A 24,305-nucleotide genomic window follows, 5' to 3' on the forward strand; every position below is an offset into this window, starting at 1 on the left:
TCGTACTTCAGCTCCTTCTTTGGATCGAAAACTTTGATTTTCCGTCCATCAGCAGAAAGAGAGGTTTGCATTTTTTCAACGTCAGATGCTTTAACATCAGAGAAGTGTGCCAGTCCATCAGATGGTAAAGAAAATATTTCTCCAAAGAAATCTTCAAAGATGGTCAGTAACTGACCATTGATAGTAGAAGCGATGTTTCCATTAGAATTGATCATACCGTTAGAGTAGAATTCCTGAAGTTCTTTGGGGTAGATCTCTTGTGATGATTGTCCCAAGAATGTCCTTAACCCGGCAGTTTCAAGTTTTTGAAAGACGTTCTTGACATCAGCGTCGCTGAAAGATAGAATGGATACGAAGTTGATAGCCATTGCATTCAACATATAAGCAGGAGTTTGATTCGCCATTTCGATAGATAAAATGATCTGAAATTTTTGAACGATCAGCTCTGGAATTAGTATGCTCTTAGAAACTGATTGTATGCGTAAGAAGAGAACTGAATTGAAGCGGGCTTAGCACAGTTGTTCGTGACTGTTCAAATTCGGGACACGTGTCAGTCCATTAAAAATTTTGAGTAAAACTATGTGTACGTGTGCTGTAAGCGTGTATACTTTAAACGGTTCAAAAGGTCTCCACGTTTCCACTAATCATTTGCTGAAGGATAGCATTTAATGCTTGAAAGACAGTCACGTCACTTGATTTGAAATATAAAATGGTTAATTAGTTAACTTATATGAGAAGATTAGTGAAAAACTCAACTGAACGATCAGTTGTGAGACTGTGTCCTCAGTTGAGAGTTGACTAACAGTTGTCTTCTCAGTTAACCTCTTAAAACCAATATTCCCCCTTAAGATGCATAAAAGAAAATTTCGAGAATATAAACAAGATTAATTAAAAGAAATCCTGATGCTTAGTAGTGTAAACGTCTATCATAATGAAATAGTCCTTTCATCTTCTTTGTCATGTTCTATAAATAAGAGTAGCTCTATTAGTCGCAAATATATTAGCAAATTATATTCAGTAAAAGAAAATGGCAGGTGCTAGTAGCTCAAGTGTTTCATCGTTTACTCTAGAAGCTAGGATGGCTGTTATAGAAGACGAAGTCTTCTACAAGAGTCTTCCCTACTGGAAAAAGTTACAGGAGCTTGCATTCCTGTATAATTCTGGAGAGGCTACCACTCCCGAACTGGTGGCAGAATTGAAGAAAGTGCGAAAGCACTTGAACATAGCTGTGTGGGTGGACATCTTCACAGATGGTCATATCTATCAGTTGATGCTTCGAAAGGAACTGAGGATCCTTAGGCGCATAGCTGGTTCTCACAGCTTTTCCAAAACATCTACTGGACCTTTATCTGCTTGGTTGAAGATGTGGATAATTGTCGTAGAAGAGAAATATAATGATGTAATCCAAGAAAATATTTATAGTTGAATGAAACATTTATTTTTGCTTTACTTTGTTTTTCTTTCTCCTGCAAATAATAAGTTTCATTAGTTGTTATATATAAATTACGATCATAAACAGATGAACTGATGATTGATTAAGCGTTAAGTAATAAATTTCAAACTGATATCAGTTGATAATGAACAACTGATAGTTAAGAATCCTCGGTAAATGAGAAAAACGTTTCGGTTGACTTGAGTCTCTTCAGTTTCTTCAACATTTAAATTTCATCTATCTATAAATAAGATGATAGAATGTGAGACAATAACAATTCAATATGTCGGATTCAAGTAACTATGATGCATGCAGTAGTTCGCATATTCAAGTTAATGAGCAATTAAGTCCTTATTTAGAAGAATTGAAGAAGACAATGGAAGAATATGTCTTGATGAAAGTGATGTCAACATGGTTCAAGATTCATGATTTGCAGAGGGTAAGTAGTAGTGGTGCTGTTCCTACTCGTGCTCAAGCAGCAACCGCAAGAAAATACATTGATCGTTTTGAAGTTAGGCATGTTATAGATCTGATTGATGACAAATGTCTGTTAGAAGCAATGTTATGGAAGGAAGGGCATGTGGTTGAGAAGATTTTTACAACTAGGTCATTTTCTAGAATCCAAATTTATGAGTTGAATAATTGGATTAGAGAATGGCAGGATTCAGTTGGTTCTATGATATCTTCTGTAAACTAGGATCGATGGTATTCTTAATAAAGTATTATTTTCAATTTGTTGAGTTCTTATTTTCTGCAGATAATTCTATTAGTAAAGCAACATTAGTAATAATTTTAAGACAGATCAATTAAACCAAGAATATTGCGAAAGTAAGAAAATTTAGTCTCGGGTAATCGTTTGGTGAAGATGTCAGCTGCTTGTTGCTCAGTTGATATATATTCCAGTCTAATGTCCTTCTTCAAAGCATGATCTCTAATGAAGTGGTGTCTGACATCTATATGCTTTGTCCTTGAGTGAAGAACTGGATTATAGGTGATGGCAATTGTCCTTGTATTGTCACAAAATATGGGCGATTCATTTGTAATTACTCCATAATCTCTAAGTTGTTGCTGGATCCAGATTAGTTGTGCACAACAACTACCAGCAGCAAGGTATTCTACTTCAGTTGTTCAGGTAGCTATAGATGTCTGCTTCTTGCTGAACCGAGAGATCAGCCTGTCTCCTAGAAACTGACAAGATCCACTTGTACTTTTAAGATCAAGCTTACATCCTGCATAATCTGCATCTGAATATCCAACTAAATTGAAATTAAAGTCTTTAGAATACCATAAACCAACATTTTGTGTACCCTTAAGATATCTCAAAATTCTTTTAGCAGCTGAGAAATGTGATTGCTTAGGATTTGCTTGAAATCTAGCACACATACAGACAACAAATACAATATCAGGGCGACTGCAGTTAGGTACAACAATGAGCCTATTAAACCTCGATATAATGTCGCCTCAACTGATATTCCCCCTTGATCAGTGTCCAATTTTACTGATGAGCTAATGGGAGTATTTGCAGCTGAACATGACTTCATGCCAAATTTCTTCAACAGCTCCTTTGTATATTTAGTCTAACTAATGAATGTACCAGTCTCCAGTTGCATTACTTGCAGTCCAAGAAAGAATGTCAGTTCATCCATCATGCTCATTTCGAACTTTTCTTGCATCAGCTTAGCAAATTTCTCACATAATTTGGGGTTAGTTGACCCAAATATGATATCATCAACATAAATTTGAACTAATAAAATGTGATCATTCTTAGCAAGTTTGAACAAGGTCTTATCAACTGATCCAACAGAAAAATAATGATCAGTTATAAACTTTGAAAGAGTTTTGTACCAAGCTCTGGGAGCTTGTTTAAGACCATATAAGGCTTTGTTCAAATGATATACATGATCAGGAAAGTTGTGATTTACAAAACCTGGGGGTTGTTCAACATATACTTCCTCTTGTAGTTGACCATTTATGAATGCACTTTTGACATCCATTTGATAGACTTTGAAGTTCTTGAATGAAGCATAGGCAAGGAATATTCTGATTGCCTCCAATCTTGCAACTGGTGCATATGTTTCATAATAATCAATTCCTTCCTCTTGTCTATATCCTTGTGCTAATAGTCTCGCTTTATTGCGCACAACTGAACCATCCTCGTTCAGTTTGTTCCTGTACACCCATTTTGTACCTATAACAGTTTTTGAAACTGGTCTTGGAACTAAGTTCCAGAAATTGTTATGAGTGAACTGATTTAGCTCTTCTTGCATTGCCTTTACCCAGTTTGGATCAGCAAGAGCTTCATCAGTTTTCTTTGGTTCTAGTTGTGAAACAAAAGCGGAATAGATAAATAAGTTTAGTATTTGATTGCGAGTTCTTACTGGATCAGATGGATTTCCTATAACCAATTCAGGTGGATGTGATTTTCTCCATCTGTACTAAGTATTTGTTGTATCAGCAATTTCTTCAGTTGGTGACTGAATTTCATCAGTTTGCTCTATCAACTGATCATTAGGAATAGCTTCTGGTTCAACTGATTGATCTGACACTTCTGGTTCGGGTGTTTGGAGATTGTTTTGATTAATATGATTGTCTTCTTCATCATCATCCTCCAAACTGATATCTGTAAATCGATCAACTATGCCAACTGATCATTTCAACTTGATCAGTTGGCTTATCAGTTAGTTCAGTTTCATCGTAATCAAAATGAGCATATTCTTCAACATTTAAGGTTTTCTTGTTGAAGACTTTATAAGCTATACTAACTGATGAATATCCAAGAAATCTGCAGATTTAGCATCAAACGTTTTTAAATAATTTTTACCATTATCAAGAATAAAACATCTGCAGCCGAATATTTTGAAATAAGTAATTATACTTTTTCTTCCATGACAGATCTCATATGGTGTTTTCATATTATTTTTATTAATCATTGATCTGTTCTGAGTGTAACACGCAGTGTTTACTGCCTCTGCCCAAAATCTTTGAGAAATACCAGAATCAGCAAGCATCGTTCTAGCAGCTTTTTTAAGGGTCCTATTTCTTCTCTCAGCTACACCATTTTGCTGAGAAGTTCAGGCTGCTGAGAGCTCATTCTTGATTCCAGCATTTTCTAGGAAATTTTAAAGAGTTAGACTGATTATTCAGTTTCTCGATCAGATCTGATTCGATCAATTCCAACTGATTTTTCATTTAAAAGTCTTTTGAAAAGCTTGATCAGTTGTGCAGCAGTTTGGTCTTTTGATTTGAGAAAGATAACCCAAGTAAATCTTGAAAAATCATCAACAATCACCAGGGTGTATTTCATTCTCCCTAAACTCATTACTGGTATAGGACCAAAGAGATCCATGTGCAATAGTTCTAAGCATCGGGATGAAGATTTACATCCCTTGTTTTTAAAAGAAGATTTTACTTGTTTTCCAAACTGACATGCTGAACAAAGTTTTTCTTTTGCTAATTCTATTTTGGGCAAACCAGTTACAAGTTCATGTTTACTCAGATAGGCAATGGATTTAAAGTTTAGACGACTTAGTCTCTTGTGCCACAACCAGTTTTTAGATGATTTGGAAGCAATAAAACAAACTGGTGTATAAGTTTGATCATTGCAACTGACTTTATATGTGTTTCCACAACGTTTTCCAGTTAGTATGACTTTATCACTTGAAGTTTTGACTGAACACAAATTTTTGTCAAATTGTACTGAGAATCAATTGTCGCATAACTGACGGATGCTAATCAAGTTATACTTCAGGTTTTCTACTAATAGAACATCTTTAAAAGTACAGTTACCATGGATAAGCTTATCTTACCCACAGTTCTACCTTTGGAATTGTCCCCGAAACTGATGTTTGGACCACTGTATTTGATCAGTTGAGATAGCACACTTGCATCTCCTGTCATATGCCGCAAATAACCACTGTCCAAATACCATATTGAGTTTTTGTTTGTACCTGTTACCTGCAATCTCACACATAATATAACTTGGTGCCCATTGGGTCCTGAACTGATTAGTCCCTTAGGAACCCATACTTGGATTAGTCTAACAGACTTTCCAGTAGCTGTATTCCAAATGGTTTTTCTCGGCTTTTATGTGCTTGGTGTGCAGTGTATAGATGATACAATATGTGATTTAGCTTTATTCAACTGATTATTCAGTCTATATCTCTTCTGAACTGGCTTGCAGTTATAGTAACTGAAATAGCTATTCGAATAGTTCTTGTGAAACCTTTTTGATGACTTACTTTGTGAATCAGTTGAAAATTTTTGGCTATAACCAATCACATATCTTCTAGTCTTACTCATATTATTAGTAGTTTGCTCAATCAGTTTACTGGGCACAATTTGTTCTTGTACCACTATTGCTTTGAAAAAGTTAATGTATTTTCCTTTGTCTATTTTTGGCTTTGGTTGTGTAGCATTTGGATATATTTCTCCTTGAGTGTTGAACCCTAAACCAGTTTTATCAGAAACTGATTTTTGTGAATTCTGCATCTCACTTAGTGCAGTTGATGACTTGTTCCAAGACTGAATGAGCTCAGTCTGTTTTGACTTTTCAAGCAACAACTTCTAGATTAATGACTGATTTTTATTTATCTCTGCTTTTAACTCAGCAATCTCACTTTTTAAACTCAACCCATCAACTGATTCATCAGTTTTGGTTTTATTGTCTGTGGGATCAGTTTTCTTTCCTTTGATTTATTCAAATGATGATGCAAGCTTTTGATACTCATTTACCATGTCATGTAGTGTTAGAATGAGTTCTTCTCGTGTAAAATCAGTTGAACTGAAATCAAATACCTGTTGGCTAGATGACTCTTCTTCTGCATCATTAGCCATCAAACACTTGACTTCCTCCTCATCACTGGAGCTGTATGAGCTTTCCGGTTCTGACTCCTCGCTGTCAGTTTCTGCCCATTTGGATTTTTTTTCTTCAGCTAAGAGTACTTCATGTTTCTTTCTGAAGGAATTCTTATCTTCTTTGGGTCTTCTTTTGTGCTCATATGATTTCTTTCTTCTATCAGTTGAGCCTTGACTATCCTTCTTCGGTTTAGGACAATCAGCAATAAAAGTGGCCTGATTTACCACAGTTGTAGCAGGCATTTGGTTCATCTTTGGAATTGTTCCTTTGGTATGGCTTCTGGAAGTTCCCTTGATTTTTTCTCATGAACCTTCCAAAATTTTTGATGAACAATGACATAGCATCATTACTCAACTGATCAGCAGATTTTTCGACTGAACTGATAGGTTCAGTTCTGACAGCAGCTAGAGCAGTTGTGACTGCAGGGGTAGATGGTTCTCCTTCTCTGGTCTGCAGCTCGAACTCATAGGCCTTTAAATCAGCAAACAAATCATGAAGTTCAATCTGGTTTAGATTTTTGGACTCTCTCATTACCATGGTCGTTACATCCCATTCCTTGGGAAGACCTCTCATTATCTTTAGTGCAATCACTTTGTTGGTATACACTTTTTCAAGTGCATTTAACTCATTGATGACACTGCTTACTTTTTCATCATACTCGTGCATTGATTCTCCTGCTTTCATTTTGATGTTATCAAACTTTTGAGTAGCAACAGAAAGTTTATTTTCCTTGGTTTGATCATTTCCTTCATACAGCTGGATCATTTTCTCCCAAATTTCTTTGGCTGTCTTACACATCTTTATTTTTCTGAAGGTTACTTTGTCCAGTGTTTTGTACAGAATGTCTTTAGCCACATTATCAAGATTCGCTTTTCTTTTATCTTCAGTTGTCCATTCATCTCTGGGCTTTTCTATTCTTTGCTGTGCCCCTTCTGTTATGGAAACCGCTGTATTTGCTTTTAGAATCTTCATGGGTCCATCAGTTATGACATACCACATGTCATCATCTTGTGCAGCGAAATGAGCCTGCATTCTGATTTTTCAATCATCAAATTCTTCTCTGGAGAACATAGAAATTTTGTTGAATGAAGTCATGCTAGCAAGTTTATAGATCAAAAGTATTCAAGAACAAGATTTACCCGCTCTGATACCACTTGATAGGATCGATTAAAATAACCTCATCGAATTTTGATAGTCTTTATTTTGATTAAAATAACCTCATCCATAAAAACCATTGTGCCACTTTACTTATCGCAAGCATTCTCTTTGTTTCTAATTGTTGAATAAGCCTGTTAACGTGTTCAAGTTTCTATTGGAAATTGTGAACCGTCTTCCGCACTAAATAATGGTTCATATTTCCAACCATTTGAGAAAAATTGTCTCAACCGCCTAAAAACGGTCGAAATCAACATTTTACACGAGAAAATTTGAAAATTTTCATTCACCTCCCCCCCTCCCCCTCTAAATTCTTTCCCGATCCTAACAAGTGGTATCAAAGCGGGGTTTTCTCAAACACTGATATTCTTTTTGAACACTTATGGCTTCTTTCAATAAAATTCCGATGTTTTCTAAAGAAGATTATGATGATTGTAAAATTCGTATGCAGGAACATCTAGCAGTCCAAGATGATGATATGTGGTATATTATCACTGATAAGCCAATGAAAATCTTGAAAGTTAATACAGATGCCGCTACAATCGAAGGTGCTCCTCATATGGTAGAAAAGCACATATCCGAATGGACAGATGAAGAAAAAATAAGTCAAATCTGGACAACGTTGCAAAAGACATCTTCTACAAGACTCTGGACAAAAATATGTTTGCCAAAATCAAAACTTGCACTAATGCGAAGGAAATATGGGAAAAACTCACGCAATTATGTGAAGACAACGATCAGACAAAAGAAAACAAGTTAACTGTCACCATCCAGAAGTTTGATAATGCGAAAATGAAGCCAGGAAAAACTCTGGCAGAATTTGATGAACGGTTCAGCGGTATTATCATCGAACTCATTTCATTAGAAAAAGATTATTCTGACCGTGAAATTGCCTTAAAAGGAAAATGGGATGCAAAGACTATCATCGTGTATATGTGAGTTTTAGACCAAATTTTGAGTTCAGTTTGGTGACAAACTGATTCTCGGAATCTTGTTGGTCAATGTCAATCAGTTAAACTGAATCAGTTGCGGAAAGTAACTGACTGAAAGATAGAATACAAAAATAAAATACGCAAGGGTTGTTTCTGGATGTTCGGAGATTTCAATTACTCCTACGTCACCCCTTCTATCTCAAGGATAGGATATCCACTAAAATACTTTGATCAAATACAAGAATTGTAGTGACCCACTTCAGTTTGGACTTAACACTGCCAAAAACTGAAACTCTTAGTTTAACAGAATGTTCTCAGTGCGTAATTGATCTTAGCACTATCGAATTTCGACGATTATTACAACTTGCTAGTGAGCTCAAATTATAGCCTTAACTGCTACGAATATACCAAGTAAAAGTGAGCTAAGATTTTGACAGAGTGACAGTAAGCTTGTTTTCTAGTTGTCCTTCAGCTGTTCTTCTGTCATATTTATAAGCTTCTTTTCTCCAACGGTAACTTGAGATGAATTTGAATCTTTGTATCCGTTGATTTCTACTTCATTATTCCTTGGACATTGTTTGCTTTGTTTATTGTGATGCGGCGTCTTAATAGCTTTCACCGAAATACGTTTTTCTAAGCTGTATTGATTGAAGTGTGGCGTTGCAATCTTCTATGTCTCTTGACGGTTGATTGTTCTTTCCCGAGACATGTTCAGTTGAAGGGTGCTTAGCATACGGCTGAATATATCAACAGATCAGTTTCTAACTGATCAGTCAGTTGATTTCAGTTATTAAGTCCAGTTGTTGAATGTACTTGCGCGAATCAGTTGGTTGATCAGTTGGTTCATATTTTGTCAAACTCCAGAATTTAGTTTCCAACACTTATCGAGAAGATCCTGTAATTGCTCTTTCAGTTCTTTCAATTCCAATGGTGCCATGCGATAGGGAGCTTTAGGTATGGGAGCAATTCCCGGCACAAGATCAATACTAAACTCAACTTCTCGATGAGGAGGAAAATCAGGAATCTCATCGAGAAATACATTCGGGAATTATTTCGCAACAGGAATCTCAGATAAATAAGACTCCTTCTTCGAAATATCAATAGCGTAGATAAGATAACCTTCATCTCCGCTAGTCAAAAGTCCAGACATTTTCAAAGAGGATACCAATGGAATTTTGGCTTGAGAACCCTTGCCATAAAAATTCCACTTGGGTCCATCAATCGCTCGAAATCGAACCACTCCATGATAACAATCAATAGTAGCTCGATTTGTCGTCAAGATATCCATGCCAACAATACAATCAAAGTCGTTCATTGGGAGGACAATCAAATTCAGAAATACCACATTATCCTCATATATCAATACACAATTATGTACAATTTTCTCAGACAAAATAATCTTTCCTGCTGGCGTGGCTATCGACAAAGTATCATACAACGGGGTACACTCGATATCGTGAGATGCAACAAATGCATGAGATATGAATGAATGAGATGCTCCTGTATCAAATAAAACACTTGCAGGATAATCGCAAAACATGCAAATACCTGCAATCACGCCACCAGGAGCTTCTCTCGCCTGATCCTCAGTCATGGCGTATACTCTCACTTGAGGAGGAACTTGGGCACTCTGACCACCTGGTCCTCGATATCGTGGGACACTTGACTGCTGAAAAGATGGAACAGGAACAATAGTCTCGCCATACCAAGGCCACCTCTAAATCCTGGCTGGGGTTGAGCAGAAGTCGTACCCCTGTTCGGACATACTCGAAAGAAATGGCCTTCCTGCCCACACTGATAACAAGTACCAAACATACCTCGACACTGCTCGATAGTATGTTTACCCTACCACAATGGCTACAGTAAGGGGCAATCACAGGACTCCCTCTCTGGGATCCACTCGAACTCGAAGAAGACGAAGAACAGAACCAGCCTTCTTAAAATTATTACCTCTCTGTCGCAAAGTAGGCTGCTGAGCTGACACCGGAGGTGGAGGAGTATACTGTGGACCTCCTCTCCTAAGTCCAGCCTCGGCTGCCTTGGCTCGTTCAACTGCCTCTGCGTAGCTGGTAGGCAATCCAGAAACAACATATGTATACAAAGCAGGATGTAAACCATTTACAAACCTGTTATATTTTGCCCTCGCATTCCCAACAACGTGAGGTGCATACTTCAGCAAAGTAGAAAACTTCGAAGAATACTCTGCAACAGACATCGTTCCCTGCTGCAGATTATTGAATTCATTCTCTTTAGCAGTATAATAGGAAGGAGGGGAATACTGCTCCAAAAACTGGGCCTTGAAAACATCCCAAGTGACTTCAATCTCGACCTTTTTCAATCCAATCTCAGCGGCTTCCCACCAAGATTTAGCTCGGTCTTTCAGCTGATACAAAGCAAGTTTCAGTCTCCGAGCCTTGGAATACTCAACAATATTAAACAAGTGCTCGATATCCTTCAACCAAGCTTCAGCTCTTTCCGCATTCTCAGTGCCAAAGAACCTCGGTGATTTCAGATCCTGGAATCGAGCCATCACAACATCCATGGACAATCCTTCAAATTGCCCAACTATTCTCTCAGTACTGCTACTCGCAGTTTCATTTGTGTGATCCATCAACAAATCAAAAGATGAATATCACAATTTCATATCAATTTCACATCAGCATCGTCTCATATCATCAATCTCATCAGATACTTACTCAAATCAACTCAAGTAGGAGCAAGTAATACAAATAAATCAAACACATACGCACAATTCATTTGTGCCTATTCAAGTGTACATAAGACTCAATCGAGCATTCCCAGCTATGCTCTGATACCACTCTGTGTGGGGCCCTTAGCTACTAATCGTTATTACAATGCACTTTGATTAGGGTTAACTAATTACAGCGGAAACGAGTTTAAAATTTCTTTACAATGAGCCCAAATCTTTTTATTTGAATACTAAAAATAGTATCTCATCTCACGTCATAAACATGCCCACACGTAATCAAAACCAATCACATACAAACATCTTATATCCTCGGGACATACCCCGGTATATAGATACATATACATATATACTGGGACATAAACATAAAACCTCAGCCCAAGCTGTGGCTCCCTCCAGAAGTACCCTCTCCGGTCTCCTGATATCTTGGAGTACCTGCCATTGTCCAAACACAAAGACAACAACAGCCCCCCTTGGGGGTGAGCAAGGCTCCGTATGGAACAACCAATCATATATACCACAGATATCTAAACAATGATATATGGTATGCAATGCATGTATGTCGTGGAGGTATCAGGTCAAATGCCCATCCACTGAGCACATGTCAGAATCAAACGAATCGCTATCAAATCAATGCTCGAGCTGGCACACCGGCCTCAATAAGGGAAAATCGTATGATAGCGTCGACAAAGCGCTATCAAATCCCAAATCTCATATCCAATCATCGGGGCCACAAATGTCTATGCTTTACGGGTCATATAATACCTGCATAGCAATTGTGTTCACAAACCCCAGAATCCAATCAAATCATATCAGGGTATCCAAGGATCATAGCTCAACGTGCATTCATGTATCGATGTATGTATTAAACGATGTGTGTTAAAAAAACATTTATTTTATACAGCGATATTCCAATCATAATGTCATGTATGCCACATCAATCAACAAATAAGGCATATAGACATATAATCTCATTCCAATCAATCCGACATATATCATATAATACTGATACATGTCCTATGTTACCCGGCCGCAACATACCTCAATTCTTCGTTTCCAGTTGATGTAGCCTGAAGATATTGATATTACACTTTATCTACATCAATAACATACTCATTCCAATCAATAACATACTCCAAAATCATTAATATTAGTTTCAAATATCATTTGAAACTTCAAAATTCATATCAAATCATAAGCATATCATAATTCAATTCCGACTTCGAATATGAGTTTCTTGTCGGTTATTCTACCACATATCAGAAATTCAACTTCGAATCCGTGCTATTCCAGCACTTTGATATTTAGAGCTGCTGGAACCAGAAGAAAATTACTTCAGTCAGAAGCCCTTGACGCGAAGATCACAAATATATAATTTTTTTCGCGTTTAGACAGTGTTACAAAGTATATTTGGACGAAATAAAATTGAATTCTCTCGTATTCTCTCGAAGCTACGGTGAAGAAATGAAGAAAGAATAAAGCAGAAGCCTCGTTCTTATCACCACCGTTCTCGCGCTCGGGCGGTAGAATTCTCGCGCCCGAGCGCGAGACATTCTGCCCCCGACTCAAATATGTACCGCGCTCAGGCGGTCACAAATTACCGCTCGGGCGTGGCATGTTCTATCCAAATGCCATTTGCTCCGCGCTCAGGCGGTCAAAAACTACCGCTCGGACGCGAAGTGTTCTGCCCGAACACAATGTCACATATTCTGGCGCTCGGGCGGTCATTTTCTACCGCCCGGGCGCCACACGTTCTGTACAATTATTTGATTTTGTACTTATTGGCTTCCGGCTTCTCCACTCGAGCTCTTACAACGTCAATTCATATTCAATATTCATTTTCTCAATTTCATGGTCATAATATACATCAAATGCATAATCACATATCAAATTCATGAATTATCGATAATCACATAAGATTTACGATAATACGATACACGGTCCTTACACACTGCATATTCTAAATTCGTTCCTAGTCGATTCAGCTGCCTAAAACATGGATAAAGTCGCTTGAGCTCGAGACTAGCATCTGTGATGTTGTGTACTGCGTTTCTTGGTAAGGGCATGGAGATGTCCAAACATGCAGATGGGTAGTCATATGATGATTATACCGAACAACCCTCCATCGGACTTTCCAAATGGTTATCATTCATCGAGAGGATAAGTCTGTGGTTATGATTGTACACCATTAGTCCTTACGACTCGGGACAACACTGAGGCTCTATATGCTAGAGCTGTGCTTTGACTCGTTTACCGGCTCTAGGAGAGTCATCAGGGGGCGAGGTTTGGTACAGTTGCGACACATATAGGAGCCAGTGCATTGTAGTCGGGGATTCACCGCTCACCTACGGGTGTGGATATCCTATGTGATCTAATGTAATAATAGTGCATGGAATCTCTGGCCAGAGTATGAGATGTACGTTGGAGAAGGAGTTCTCCAATAGTACACGCGATGTCACTATTATAGTTATCACATAGTTATCGAATTAATATGCAACCCTCGATGAACCAATGGTTGCAGATTCGATCGGAATATATGAGATGAAGGGACTGTACTGTACTTTAACCATAATCGACTGGTTCTTGCAGGCACTATCAGTGATACATAGGGGATCATGGGGCGATGCTACTAGACGCTCTTACCATGATCTGATGGGTGCAATCAGAAATGAGTTCTGACATTCTTGATCAAGGTGTTGATGAAAAGAATGGGGCTAACTAGGGTAAACCCGAATAAAGGATTATGTCCTGAATCACAAAGAGTTGTGAACCCACGGCTAGCTGTATCCCTGAACCATTGAGGGTCACACAAGTACTGGATTGTTTGTTCCTGTTGAGAGAATAAATTCAAGGAGATGAATTTATATTATGATATAGTACATTCAAAGAGTTGAATTTATGATAATTAAATTTTGAGAAAATAAATTCAAGTAGTTGAATTTATGATATAGTAAATCCAAGAAGTTGAATTTATGAAATTTGGTGATAATAAATTCAAGAAATTGAATTTATAAAATTTGATAATTTAATTTATTAAACTCAAAAGTTGGGTTTATTAAATATTAAATTTTGGAGGTGATAAAATTCCCTTAGTTGAATTTATAATTTAAATATTAAATCCAAATGTTGAATTTATAATGTATTTAATTTATTAAGCTCAAAGGTTGAGTTTATTAAATAATAAATTAAATATGGTGGGTAATATGTTTAATGAACTTGTAGGAGTACAAGTCCAATATATTAAATAATTAAAGTTTAATGGACTTTGATTAACTAATTAAACTAATTGGACTAGTCCAATTAATTAATCAAGCTCATTAATGTTAATTAAATGGGTCCAATTATTTTATTATGGTAATTAGGCCATAGATGTTTTATTTAAATGGGAGACCTAAAAACCTAGCCTTCATAAGATGTGCATCGAGATTGCATTTGATAAGGCATGATTTTTGAATCTTAAATTTACTTAATTAATTGGATTAATTAAGTAAATAATGGATTAGAAAGATAATTAGAATATTTTATTCTAATGGCATGCATTTTTGATGAGGTTTGTTCGGTGATTTTGAATAGAATTCAATGCAATACTTTCGGCTCTTTGAAGCTTTTAAAAAAGGCAGAAGAAAGTCTCCAAAATTCTCTCGGCAATATTCTTGCTCTCAAAAGCGTTTTGAACCAAATTGTGTTCTATCTCTACGAAAAATATTTTCTAATTTTCTAGTGCAAATGAGAAGAAGAATAAATAATCCCGTCGTGGACCTAATTCGGAGATCGAAGAAAGTTCGTAGGAATTTTCATCAAGAGCTATCTCCGCTAAACCCGAAATAGTTGGAACCATGTGATTAATTCACCAAAGGTATGAAATTCTAACATTCTATGAATGTTTAATTCATGAAAACCATACGAGTGTCCAAAAGTTATTTTGTTTTTCAAAATAAAATAAAAAAATTTTAAACTTCCGCTGCGTTTGGGCACGTAGAAAACCGAGATCCAACAATGCTATGCAACCAAACCCACAACTCAGAAAATATATAACGTGTATGATGCAGAATGAAAAATACATGCGTGTCTGGTGAGATGATTGGTGAACAATTGCTCGAAGGGACACGAGGCGGGGACGAAACGTTTGAGTTTGGAAATCTTGCTGCTGGAATTCACTAAAGATCAGGCGACTGATTGGAGGAGGGTGGGCGGTTAAATGGAGTGGATTAGGTTTAGTGGGGTGCTAATGACCAGGGTTAGGTTTAATAGATAATTATGTAATATTAAAATAGCTAATAATCAACTAATGAGACTTATTTTGATATCTAAAAGTTTAAAAGAGGATTTTAAGTTCAACAAGCTCAAATTAGGCCTATTAAATCTAAATGCACTCACGAAAAATATTTTGTGTTGGAAAGATTTTAAAAATATTAGCCGAACCTCAAAAAATCCCTCGTTTTGATAAAATTTGCGTACTGTTATCTACGGATAAAAATACCCAATAAAATCTCATTTTTGAAAAATTCACTTAAAAACACCTTAAATTAATTAATAAAAATAAGTCTTGTAATTAAAATAATTTTCCTGATAATTCTCTGGCTCCGTTCCTCGTTCGAGCACGAAATGCATCCCAAAAATCATAGTGCATGAACTTTTTAAAATTTCATGAATTAAATCCTATCATGCAATAATAATGCATAAGATACATAAAAATAATTAAACACAATTTAATAAAATAAACATACATTTTATACTTTAAAAGAATTTAATAAAATATCAAAGAAATTTAATAATTTGCATGCATGTGGTTTATGTGGACCTTCAAATTTTCGGGACGTTACATGAAAGCTCAAGTTGCTCAGGTTAGACAACATATGGATGAGCGGTTTGATACCTTGGGCAGCCAGTGGCAAGAACTTTTTGAGTATATGCAACATGAAGATTCCAAATAGGGAGAAATGGTGGAATACGAAAAGATTAGAGAACAGAAAATCCTAGCTGAGAGACCCAATTATGAAGAGTCAAAAAGATTAGATGATAAGAGGAGAAAAAAAGAGGATGAGAGAAGAAGTAGAGGAGGTGACGCTTGTAGAGGTGGAAGTTACATAAGATAGGTTTTTTCATTTTATTTGTAGGTGTCTTATGAATTACTCTTATGCACCAGTAAAAACAACATTTCATTTACTCAATGATTTGATTTCATTCATTTTTCATTCATCACCTATCTTGCTTGACAATAAACATTTTGTATAGACTAGCAGCTTAGTTTTGTCATCACCAAAAATGGAGGAAATTGTTAGAATAATTTTATTACCCTAAGTTTTGGTGATGACAAATTAACAGTATCAACTATTTCAGATCTAGTCCCTCTTTAATTATATTTTCAGGTTTTCAGACCAATGGATAAGTTCAACCTGTTCAAACAAGAGTATCAATAGATCAAGCTATTTTGGCCAGAAAGGCAAGACGCAGAATTTCTTAAATCTAGCTGCAATATAGCGTCTGTTAAACGGACCGACAGTACATGCGTTTAAACCATTAAAAATCCAACAGCCTTGTCATAAATGAGTGATTTCAAATGGGATATTGAAAGTCAAGTTGTTCAAAATATGATCTATTTAGAATGATTACACAGTATCTTACCAACTCCCGAATGACAGAAAGTTACATATTTCAGACATGGTATGTCAGCTTTATGAAAAGCAAGAGCTTAAAGTCAAAAAATCACAAGGAACATTAAATGAGCATTAAAGATATATAAGACGACTGAAAGCGACATGTCCATTCTGTCGGGTGATTTGCATATGATCATTGAAAAGCAAATTTGACCTTCGGAGCTATTCAACTATAAATATTCATATTTCAAAGAGCGTGCATATTTTCTAAGAACTTCGAGCACTATAAAGATTTGAATCTCAATTTGGTCGCTTAGCACATTCTTATCAGAGAATATTAGATCATCAAATATCAACATGAGCTACACCAACAAATCAAGCCGTGAAGACTGATAATTGGTTTTCTGTATTGTTTTCTGGTAAGCCGAAGGATCTTAAACATCCGGATTTGTAAAGTGATCACTAAAATTTTTATCTTAGACAGTAATAAGTCCTAGTTGAAATGAGTTATTAACAAGATGTTATAAAAACAAAGTCTTTTTAATGTAAATATTCCTAAGTAAAAGAAGAGGTGACGTAGGAGTGTTGTTTCCCAACATCTATAAAATTCTTGTGTTATTTCATTATGCACTTTAAATTCTTACAAATCATATTTCAAGCCGGATCGTTTATGGACTTATCTATTTTTCAGTGGTCCAGCAAAATTATCTATTCGAGAATATTTTTTAACAGCCTAAAAACGGTTAAGCAATGCTCAAGTTTGAAGAAAAAATTTTAATAGAGTTTATTCACCTCCTCTAAACTCTAACTATATTTCAACATAATATCAGTTGATTATGCGAAACTCTAATATTTTAGTGGAAGATAATATCATAAGTTAATTATCCAAATGTTAAAATTCACCATATAATGAAAAAAACATTTGATATGTATCATTGAAAAATCTCATATATTAGATAAAATAATTTATTTTTATTATTATTATTATTATTATTATTATTATTATTATTATTATTATTATTATTATTATTATTATTATTATTATTATTATTATTATTAATGAACAATTCTTAGAATTGATGCATAGTAAATGTCAGTTCATAACTGTTAACAGATGAATCAAATCAATCCAAGATAGATATCGAATGAGATTGTATGATTTGGATCGGTTTTTGTCAATTGAAGCATTAATGCACTTCTGCATTTACCTCTTATGTTAATGCACTTGGTAGTAACTTCCCTTACATACTATTATGTTTGCACTTGATAAGAAAAACATGTGTCAAATAATATAAGGGTGATGTGTGATACCATTGTCACACATGAATTAAAAACGAGAGCTTAAAATTATTTATATGAGTTAGAATTTACTCCTATAGCAACTTATGAAGTAGTTACGGTCGCTCTTTTCCAGACTAAGTTGCAGAGAAATAGTCACTCTCAAGTATTTGAAATATAATTTTTGAGATAGAAGAATTGAAAGATTACTTCCGTCCACTTGAAGAAGAAGGGGAAAAAATTCGTCCTAAAATATCATATCTAAGTGCAACTGAAGCATTATGATATCACATAAATTGATCTATCGAGGTACAAGACTTCTCAAACTTGAAGACTTTAGCATGATGTAAAGCACAAGTTGAACAAACTATGCATTTCACAAAAGGGATTGGCAACAATTTTTTCACAAACTTGTTATCTACACCAACTTTTGAGAGATTATTTTTTCACCCTAATTTTTTTTCTTTGTCTATATTTTTTCCCTACATGGTTTTACATGACAAATTTTATAATTAGGGCTCATAAATATAAAAGGATGCCATACTTTTTTCACTATGTTTTTGTTTCATTACTTTGTTTTAGTCAAGTTTTAATAAGGCACGTTAATCTTAAGATAACATCCAAGGGAAAGTGATATGATATCGTGCATGTCATAATCGAAGATCTTGCATTATTGAGATATCAGTAATAATGTTGAATATTTTATATATTTGAAATTCATCACAATAATTATTCATCGCGTGTGGTTTTAAATTCATTTGAGTACATACAAATAAGTCAAGAAATTTAAAACCATATTTTTAAATTCAAACATTTCAAATTCATTAATCCAAATACAACCTAATTTATTCGACAACCAAAAAACCGTCCAACTCCACAAGTCTTAAATATCAAATTTCTGGGTTTTGATCAAATTGAAATTGTTGAAGTAGATTACATATAATAAAATCCTTCTGTATTTTAAAATAAAATTAATCTAGAAAAAAATCGTTTTGGCGACATTTAATTTCAATAAATCTATTTTAAGATATATATATATATATAACATTATCATTATTTGAATAATTGAAAATTTAACTTTAAACCAAATAAACTTGAACTGTTAAAAAAAAGTCGGAAAAATTATGTACGCCACACGCGGGGGCGCCTCAAAATCGTGCACCTGGGACAGACCAGGACGGTCCTGGGCGCATGAGGGCGCCCCTTTGTTCTTTACCCGACAGAGCGCTTTCGCTTGCTCGGATAGATTGTGGAGTGGGCGTGCCCAGTATGGACATCCCTACGCGCTCGGCATTGTCCCGGTATCCTGAAAAAATTGTATCTGCACGAATCGCTGCCTTTTCAACGCTGAAAAGTTGTAGAAACTGTGGTTCGACCCTGTAGTTTCGAATTTCCGAAGATATTTTTTTTAAAAAAAAATGAATTGTAATACGAAATTATCAAACCTGTATCAAAAATTTCAACCAAAATATTTTCAAGATCTAAAGTCATATCAAAACAAATATTGATCCAAAAAATATCTAAAACTTTAAAAAAATCTCGTTTATTAAAGCATGAGTGGTTCTGATACCACATATTGGAAAAAATCCACATAAACCACAGTATCCATCATGCGAAATATTTAAGAATTTGACTGAAAAATTAAATGAAAGTTTACCTGAAGCCATACTCTTGAATTCTTTAGAACGTATATGGATCTTCCAGATCTACGCGCTCTTTTGCTTGAGAGAATTCTGTATTTTTCTTTTCTAAACTATTTTCTTGATTGGGGAGATAACAGAAATGTGATTGCACGCGATCTGAGGACCATGACCCATATATACATGATGTCTATCATTATTTTTTGTTATAGTTCATTATAAAAAAAAGAAATTAAACTTATAGCTATGCAGATTAAAGGTTCACAACATATTAGATATATTAAAGTTCAATAGACAAAATTTAAATCGATCACTTTAATGTCTGATTTAACTTAATAGACAATTCGCAACGCATAATTATTCACATATGAGCTCATATTAATAAAATTGATCCAACACATATAAGTTACCGCTTCCCTCATAATGATCCCTTCCTAGATAAAAGAGGATGAGATTGAAAACGAGCAACCCGCGAGTTTGGGGCCGGTGAATTCTGGATGACATTTTAAGTTGCTGCTATTAATTTTGTTTTTTTTTTTTTCTGTTATTATGTTTTATATTTGCTACAATATTTTAATTTATACTCGACGTAATTTCGAACGTTTTGAGACATCTACGTACGTAATTATAAACGGATGTCCTATGTAAAGCCCTGGCAACGTTCCTATGATGCTGTTTTCCAAGTTTTATGAGTTCACGCGTCTTTATCTCACGTTGCAATGAATGTTAAGTTGTTGGCAAGCATAAATCTTTCACTTTCGTCAAACATTATAATATGTTCAAAAATGGTTGAAGTTTCATACGATACTTCATCAAACTAGTTCAAGGCTAACTTTTTAATTTGTCCAAACTCAACAAATATTCATAACTCTTTTGATATTGTTCAAACCGAACGTAAATAGGAGGTCGAGTTTGATTAATTATAAACAAAAATTATTCAATTTATTCTTATTTATAATGATTTTATTGGCCCCAAATTTTATATTTCAGTAAATCATTAACTCAGCATATAATGTAATAAAAAAAATGAAGCTCTTCCGAAAGTTAACCTGTTTGGCCTAATAGAAGGTCCGGCCCGGTCGTTAGTCAAAGCAAAATGGTACATTCTCTAAAAGCTTGAAGACTTATATTGGATTGGTGGAATCAAAGAGGCACGCACCCATCTCCATAATTCAAAACACTTTATGATTTCTCATATTGTAATCTTTTAAAATTTTCAAATTCGGCTCCTAAGTAAAAAGCTTAGGCCTTTAAAATTGATATTTATTTGGGCAAAAAATTGAGGACTTATTTAATTTGGGAAATAGTCTACTTTCGTGGTTCTTAAGAATATGCCATAACTTTTAATTGATTAATTAATGGATAATCTATTCCAGCTGCCCGACGACTTCTTTAACTAATTCTACCTTCTTACGTCTTGTCTTCTTCTTCTTCTTCTTTTTTTTTTTCAAATGTTATGTGACTATTATCTCATACACCTAAGAAGACATTGATGATACCTTATGAAACCGGGAAAATAAATGAAATGATCCTATAAATTTGTCAATTTTGTGATTTTTTTGCTAGTATTCGAATTTGGTTTTGATTCTATAAATTAGATTATGTTTTGGTTTTTGGTATTTTCTATCAGAATGCTGATGTGACATCGAAAATTGTTGATATCGCACTGGGAAATGCTAATATTTATGGCGAGACGTTCTCCATTCCATTAAAAAAAAGACCAAAATCCAAAATACCATTAAATTACAAGACCAAAATTCGAATTTTAATACTTACTAAATAAAAAAAATAAAAATAAACTTAGAGAACGATTTGACTATTTTCCATAAAAAAAAAAAAAAAACACACACACACACACACAACTAAAGCTACCGCTTACCAGTGCTGGAAAACTTTCTCAACTCTACGCATTTTTTTCTTTCTAAATTTATAATCGAAATTCAAGGCTGAGTTAACTACAAAATCAATTAATATATTTTTTTTTTGTCAAATAACAAAGAAAAATTCAATGTATTTTTATATATGTTCAATTTATAGAATTTCCCATCCTCGTAACATAAAAATACGACCTCTAACATTATAAAATGGCATGCTTTTGCATAGATAGGTGTATTTCTTTATATTTGATCGAGTCATCAGATATTAAAACTATTTATTACTTGAAAATTAAATTACAACAATTACGAATTTTTTAACCTTTTCTATTAAAAACTATATAAAATGAGGGGTTAAATGTATTTATACAAATTAAGTAGTTAAACTATATAAATTAAATCATCAATTTAATATAATGATAAATGAAAAAATGTAAACTTATAAGTATTTCAAAATTGTGATTGCACCAATATCAAGTTGAGTGAGTCTCATGTGAGACCGTCTCACGGATCCTAATCTGTGAGACCGGTCAACCCTACCAATATTCACGATAAAAAGTCATACTCTTAGTATAAAAAGTAATACTTTTTCATGGATTATCCAAATAAAGATCCGTCTCACAAAATACGACCCGTGAGACCGTCTCACACAAGTTTTTGCCTATCAATTTAGGCTCGATTGATACTTTCATGGGAATTGGTATTAAAAACTATCCAAATAAAAAAAAGTTTTTTAAGAATATAGTGATAAGATAAATTAGCTATTTTGGAGGTAAAATATTAATATATTCTTATGATTAATATATAAAACTTAGATTTTTATCCAATTGAGGGGACACATTAATTACATCCATATGCTTCCTCTTCCTCTCTAGGTATTGATTTAATATTACCTCTAGTTCCTAAAGCAACGGAAGGAAATTCATCTCTATATATTATTCTTAAAATATTTTTCATATCATATATTATAAATTGTGTGAAACGATAATTCATTCCAATTTTTGTTCCACCAACTGTCAAAAATTATATTAAAGTTTAACGTCAGAACATTTCTCACAGGGCCCGGAATGCCTACTACACTGCATCTTTTAATATACTCACTTTGAGTTGTTCGAGATGTATTATAACTTTATTTCACAACCAAGAAAGTGACCAAGTCCACAATTCTAACATATCAAATTTCTGGGTTTTCCTAATATTTATTCATTGCACAACACCAAATAGAAAAGAAATTAAATAGTACTGCTAACGATACATATGAGCGTTCTTATTCCATATTGTTAAAGCTCTATCCTTACGCACTTGACAGCAAGCTTTTTCTGGATTTGTTGACGTAAGAAACATAAATGTTATATTCTAAAACACCATAGTTCGTATAAGGATCGTACGAATAAGTGTTGGTGATGGCATATCCACGCGCCATGCGGAATATTCCGGTGCCGCCAACCACGGGCAGCTCACGCTTAACGTTCATTATCTGATTCCTTCCTAAAACGGAGAGCGTACTTCCATTATACTGGCCAGACGTAAAAACAAAGTTAAGGTACATGGCTAAAGCCGAGGTCTCCAAGTCAGCGGAAGTGATCAGACCTTGAGCCCTGCCTAGTTTCTCCGAATCTTTATCAGGCCCGGCTGTCAGCAGATCATCCAACACTCTAACTTGGCCGAACGTGGTCGTTGAATTCGAAGTGATGGAAGCTCTCGCAACCTCGTACACGGTCGGTTTTTCGCCACCTAGTACGTCTTGAACAAAGAAACGTACCTCGGCCACCTCTTCTTTCCCACTGCATATGTTTTGAAACCATTCTAACTCTCCATTTGGCCATTGTTCTCTGGCATAAGAATTTGGTAATGATACCATCAATGGGGAAAGCATTAAGATCACGGCTATTAGGTTGGCCATGTTTGGGTTCTTGACAAAATAAATTTGAGAATTTGCTTGGACAGATTATTGATTTGGTGTAGCAAGTTGGTAGATGATAACTGGATTATATATAGGGAAATTTAAAAAGCAACAAGGGGCAATTAACTAAGCCACATTTTCTACGTCCAGTGGCTATAAAAAAATATGGACAACGAGATTTCACCTATTCTTCATTAAGATATTCAATTCTGAATTCAACAGCGGGAAAAAAAAAATAGGAACGAGGATAGTATGCTTTAAATAGAATATTTTAAAAAATATTCATAATAAATAAAAAATTATTACGATTGGGAAAATTATGTTTTTTTTTTATTATTGGTATATTGATTAGTAGGTCATCTAAATTGTTCCTAATATTCAATTGAGCCTAACTTGATATTGATGCAATCACAATTTTTGCGATTTAGACCATGTTTCAATTTTCTATTAAGTAGAAACAATTATTACACCAACAATCTATCTCTCAATAATTGCACTCCTTACAATCAATGAAAATCAAACGCATGACATTGACTCATATATTAATTGTAAGAGAGTGTTTACCAAAAGCTATAACTAGTCAGTGCATTTATAATCTTTTAAAGTATACAACAACTCAATGATCATGTTTCGATTGTTATATATAAAAAAAACAATTATTATATCCAACAATCTATATCCCAATAGTTTTATTATGATGTTGATTCTTTCTATAGGCTGGTCCTTGCCTAATCATATCCTTGATTAAAATTGTCATATGATCAATGCTTTACATTAAATTAAATAAAGATGCCCTAAAAAAATGCAATGCTGAGACCGCACTGTCAAATACACATATATTATACACAAATATGTTATATATATATATATATATATATATATATATATATATATATATATATATATATATATATATATATATATATATATAT

At 34.6% G+C, this 24,305-nt stretch overlaps 1 protein-coding gene across 1 annotated transcript; it reads right to left on the reverse strand.

The window, feature by feature from the left end:
* Positions 1 to 22,619: 22,619 nt before the first annotated feature.
* LOC140812242 (dirigent protein 22-like) lies at positions 22,620 to 23,447 on the reverse strand. The gene has a single exon (XM_073170467.1). The coding sequence runs from the start codon at positions 23,371 to 23,373 to the stop codon at positions 22,765 to 22,767; it is 609 nt and encodes a 202-aa protein (XP_073026568.1). The 5' UTR covers positions 23,374 to 23,447; the 3' UTR covers positions 22,620 to 22,764.
* Positions 23,448 to 24,305: the final 858 nt, after the last annotated feature.

This window comes from Primulina eburnea, chromosome 14 (genome assembly GCF_022965805.1).
Source record: "Primulina eburnea isolate SZY01 chromosome 14, ASM2296580v1, whole genome shotgun sequence".
Classification (NCBI taxonomy): Eukaryota; Viridiplantae; Streptophyta; class Magnoliopsida; order Lamiales; family Gesneriaceae; genus Primulina; species Primulina eburnea.

What these genes read in the sequence shown, in the direction of transcription:
- LOC140812242 (XM_073170467.1), bottom strand. Translation starts at nt 23,373, where the DNA reads ATGGCCAACCTAATAGCCGTGATCTTAATGCTTTCCCCATTGATGGTA.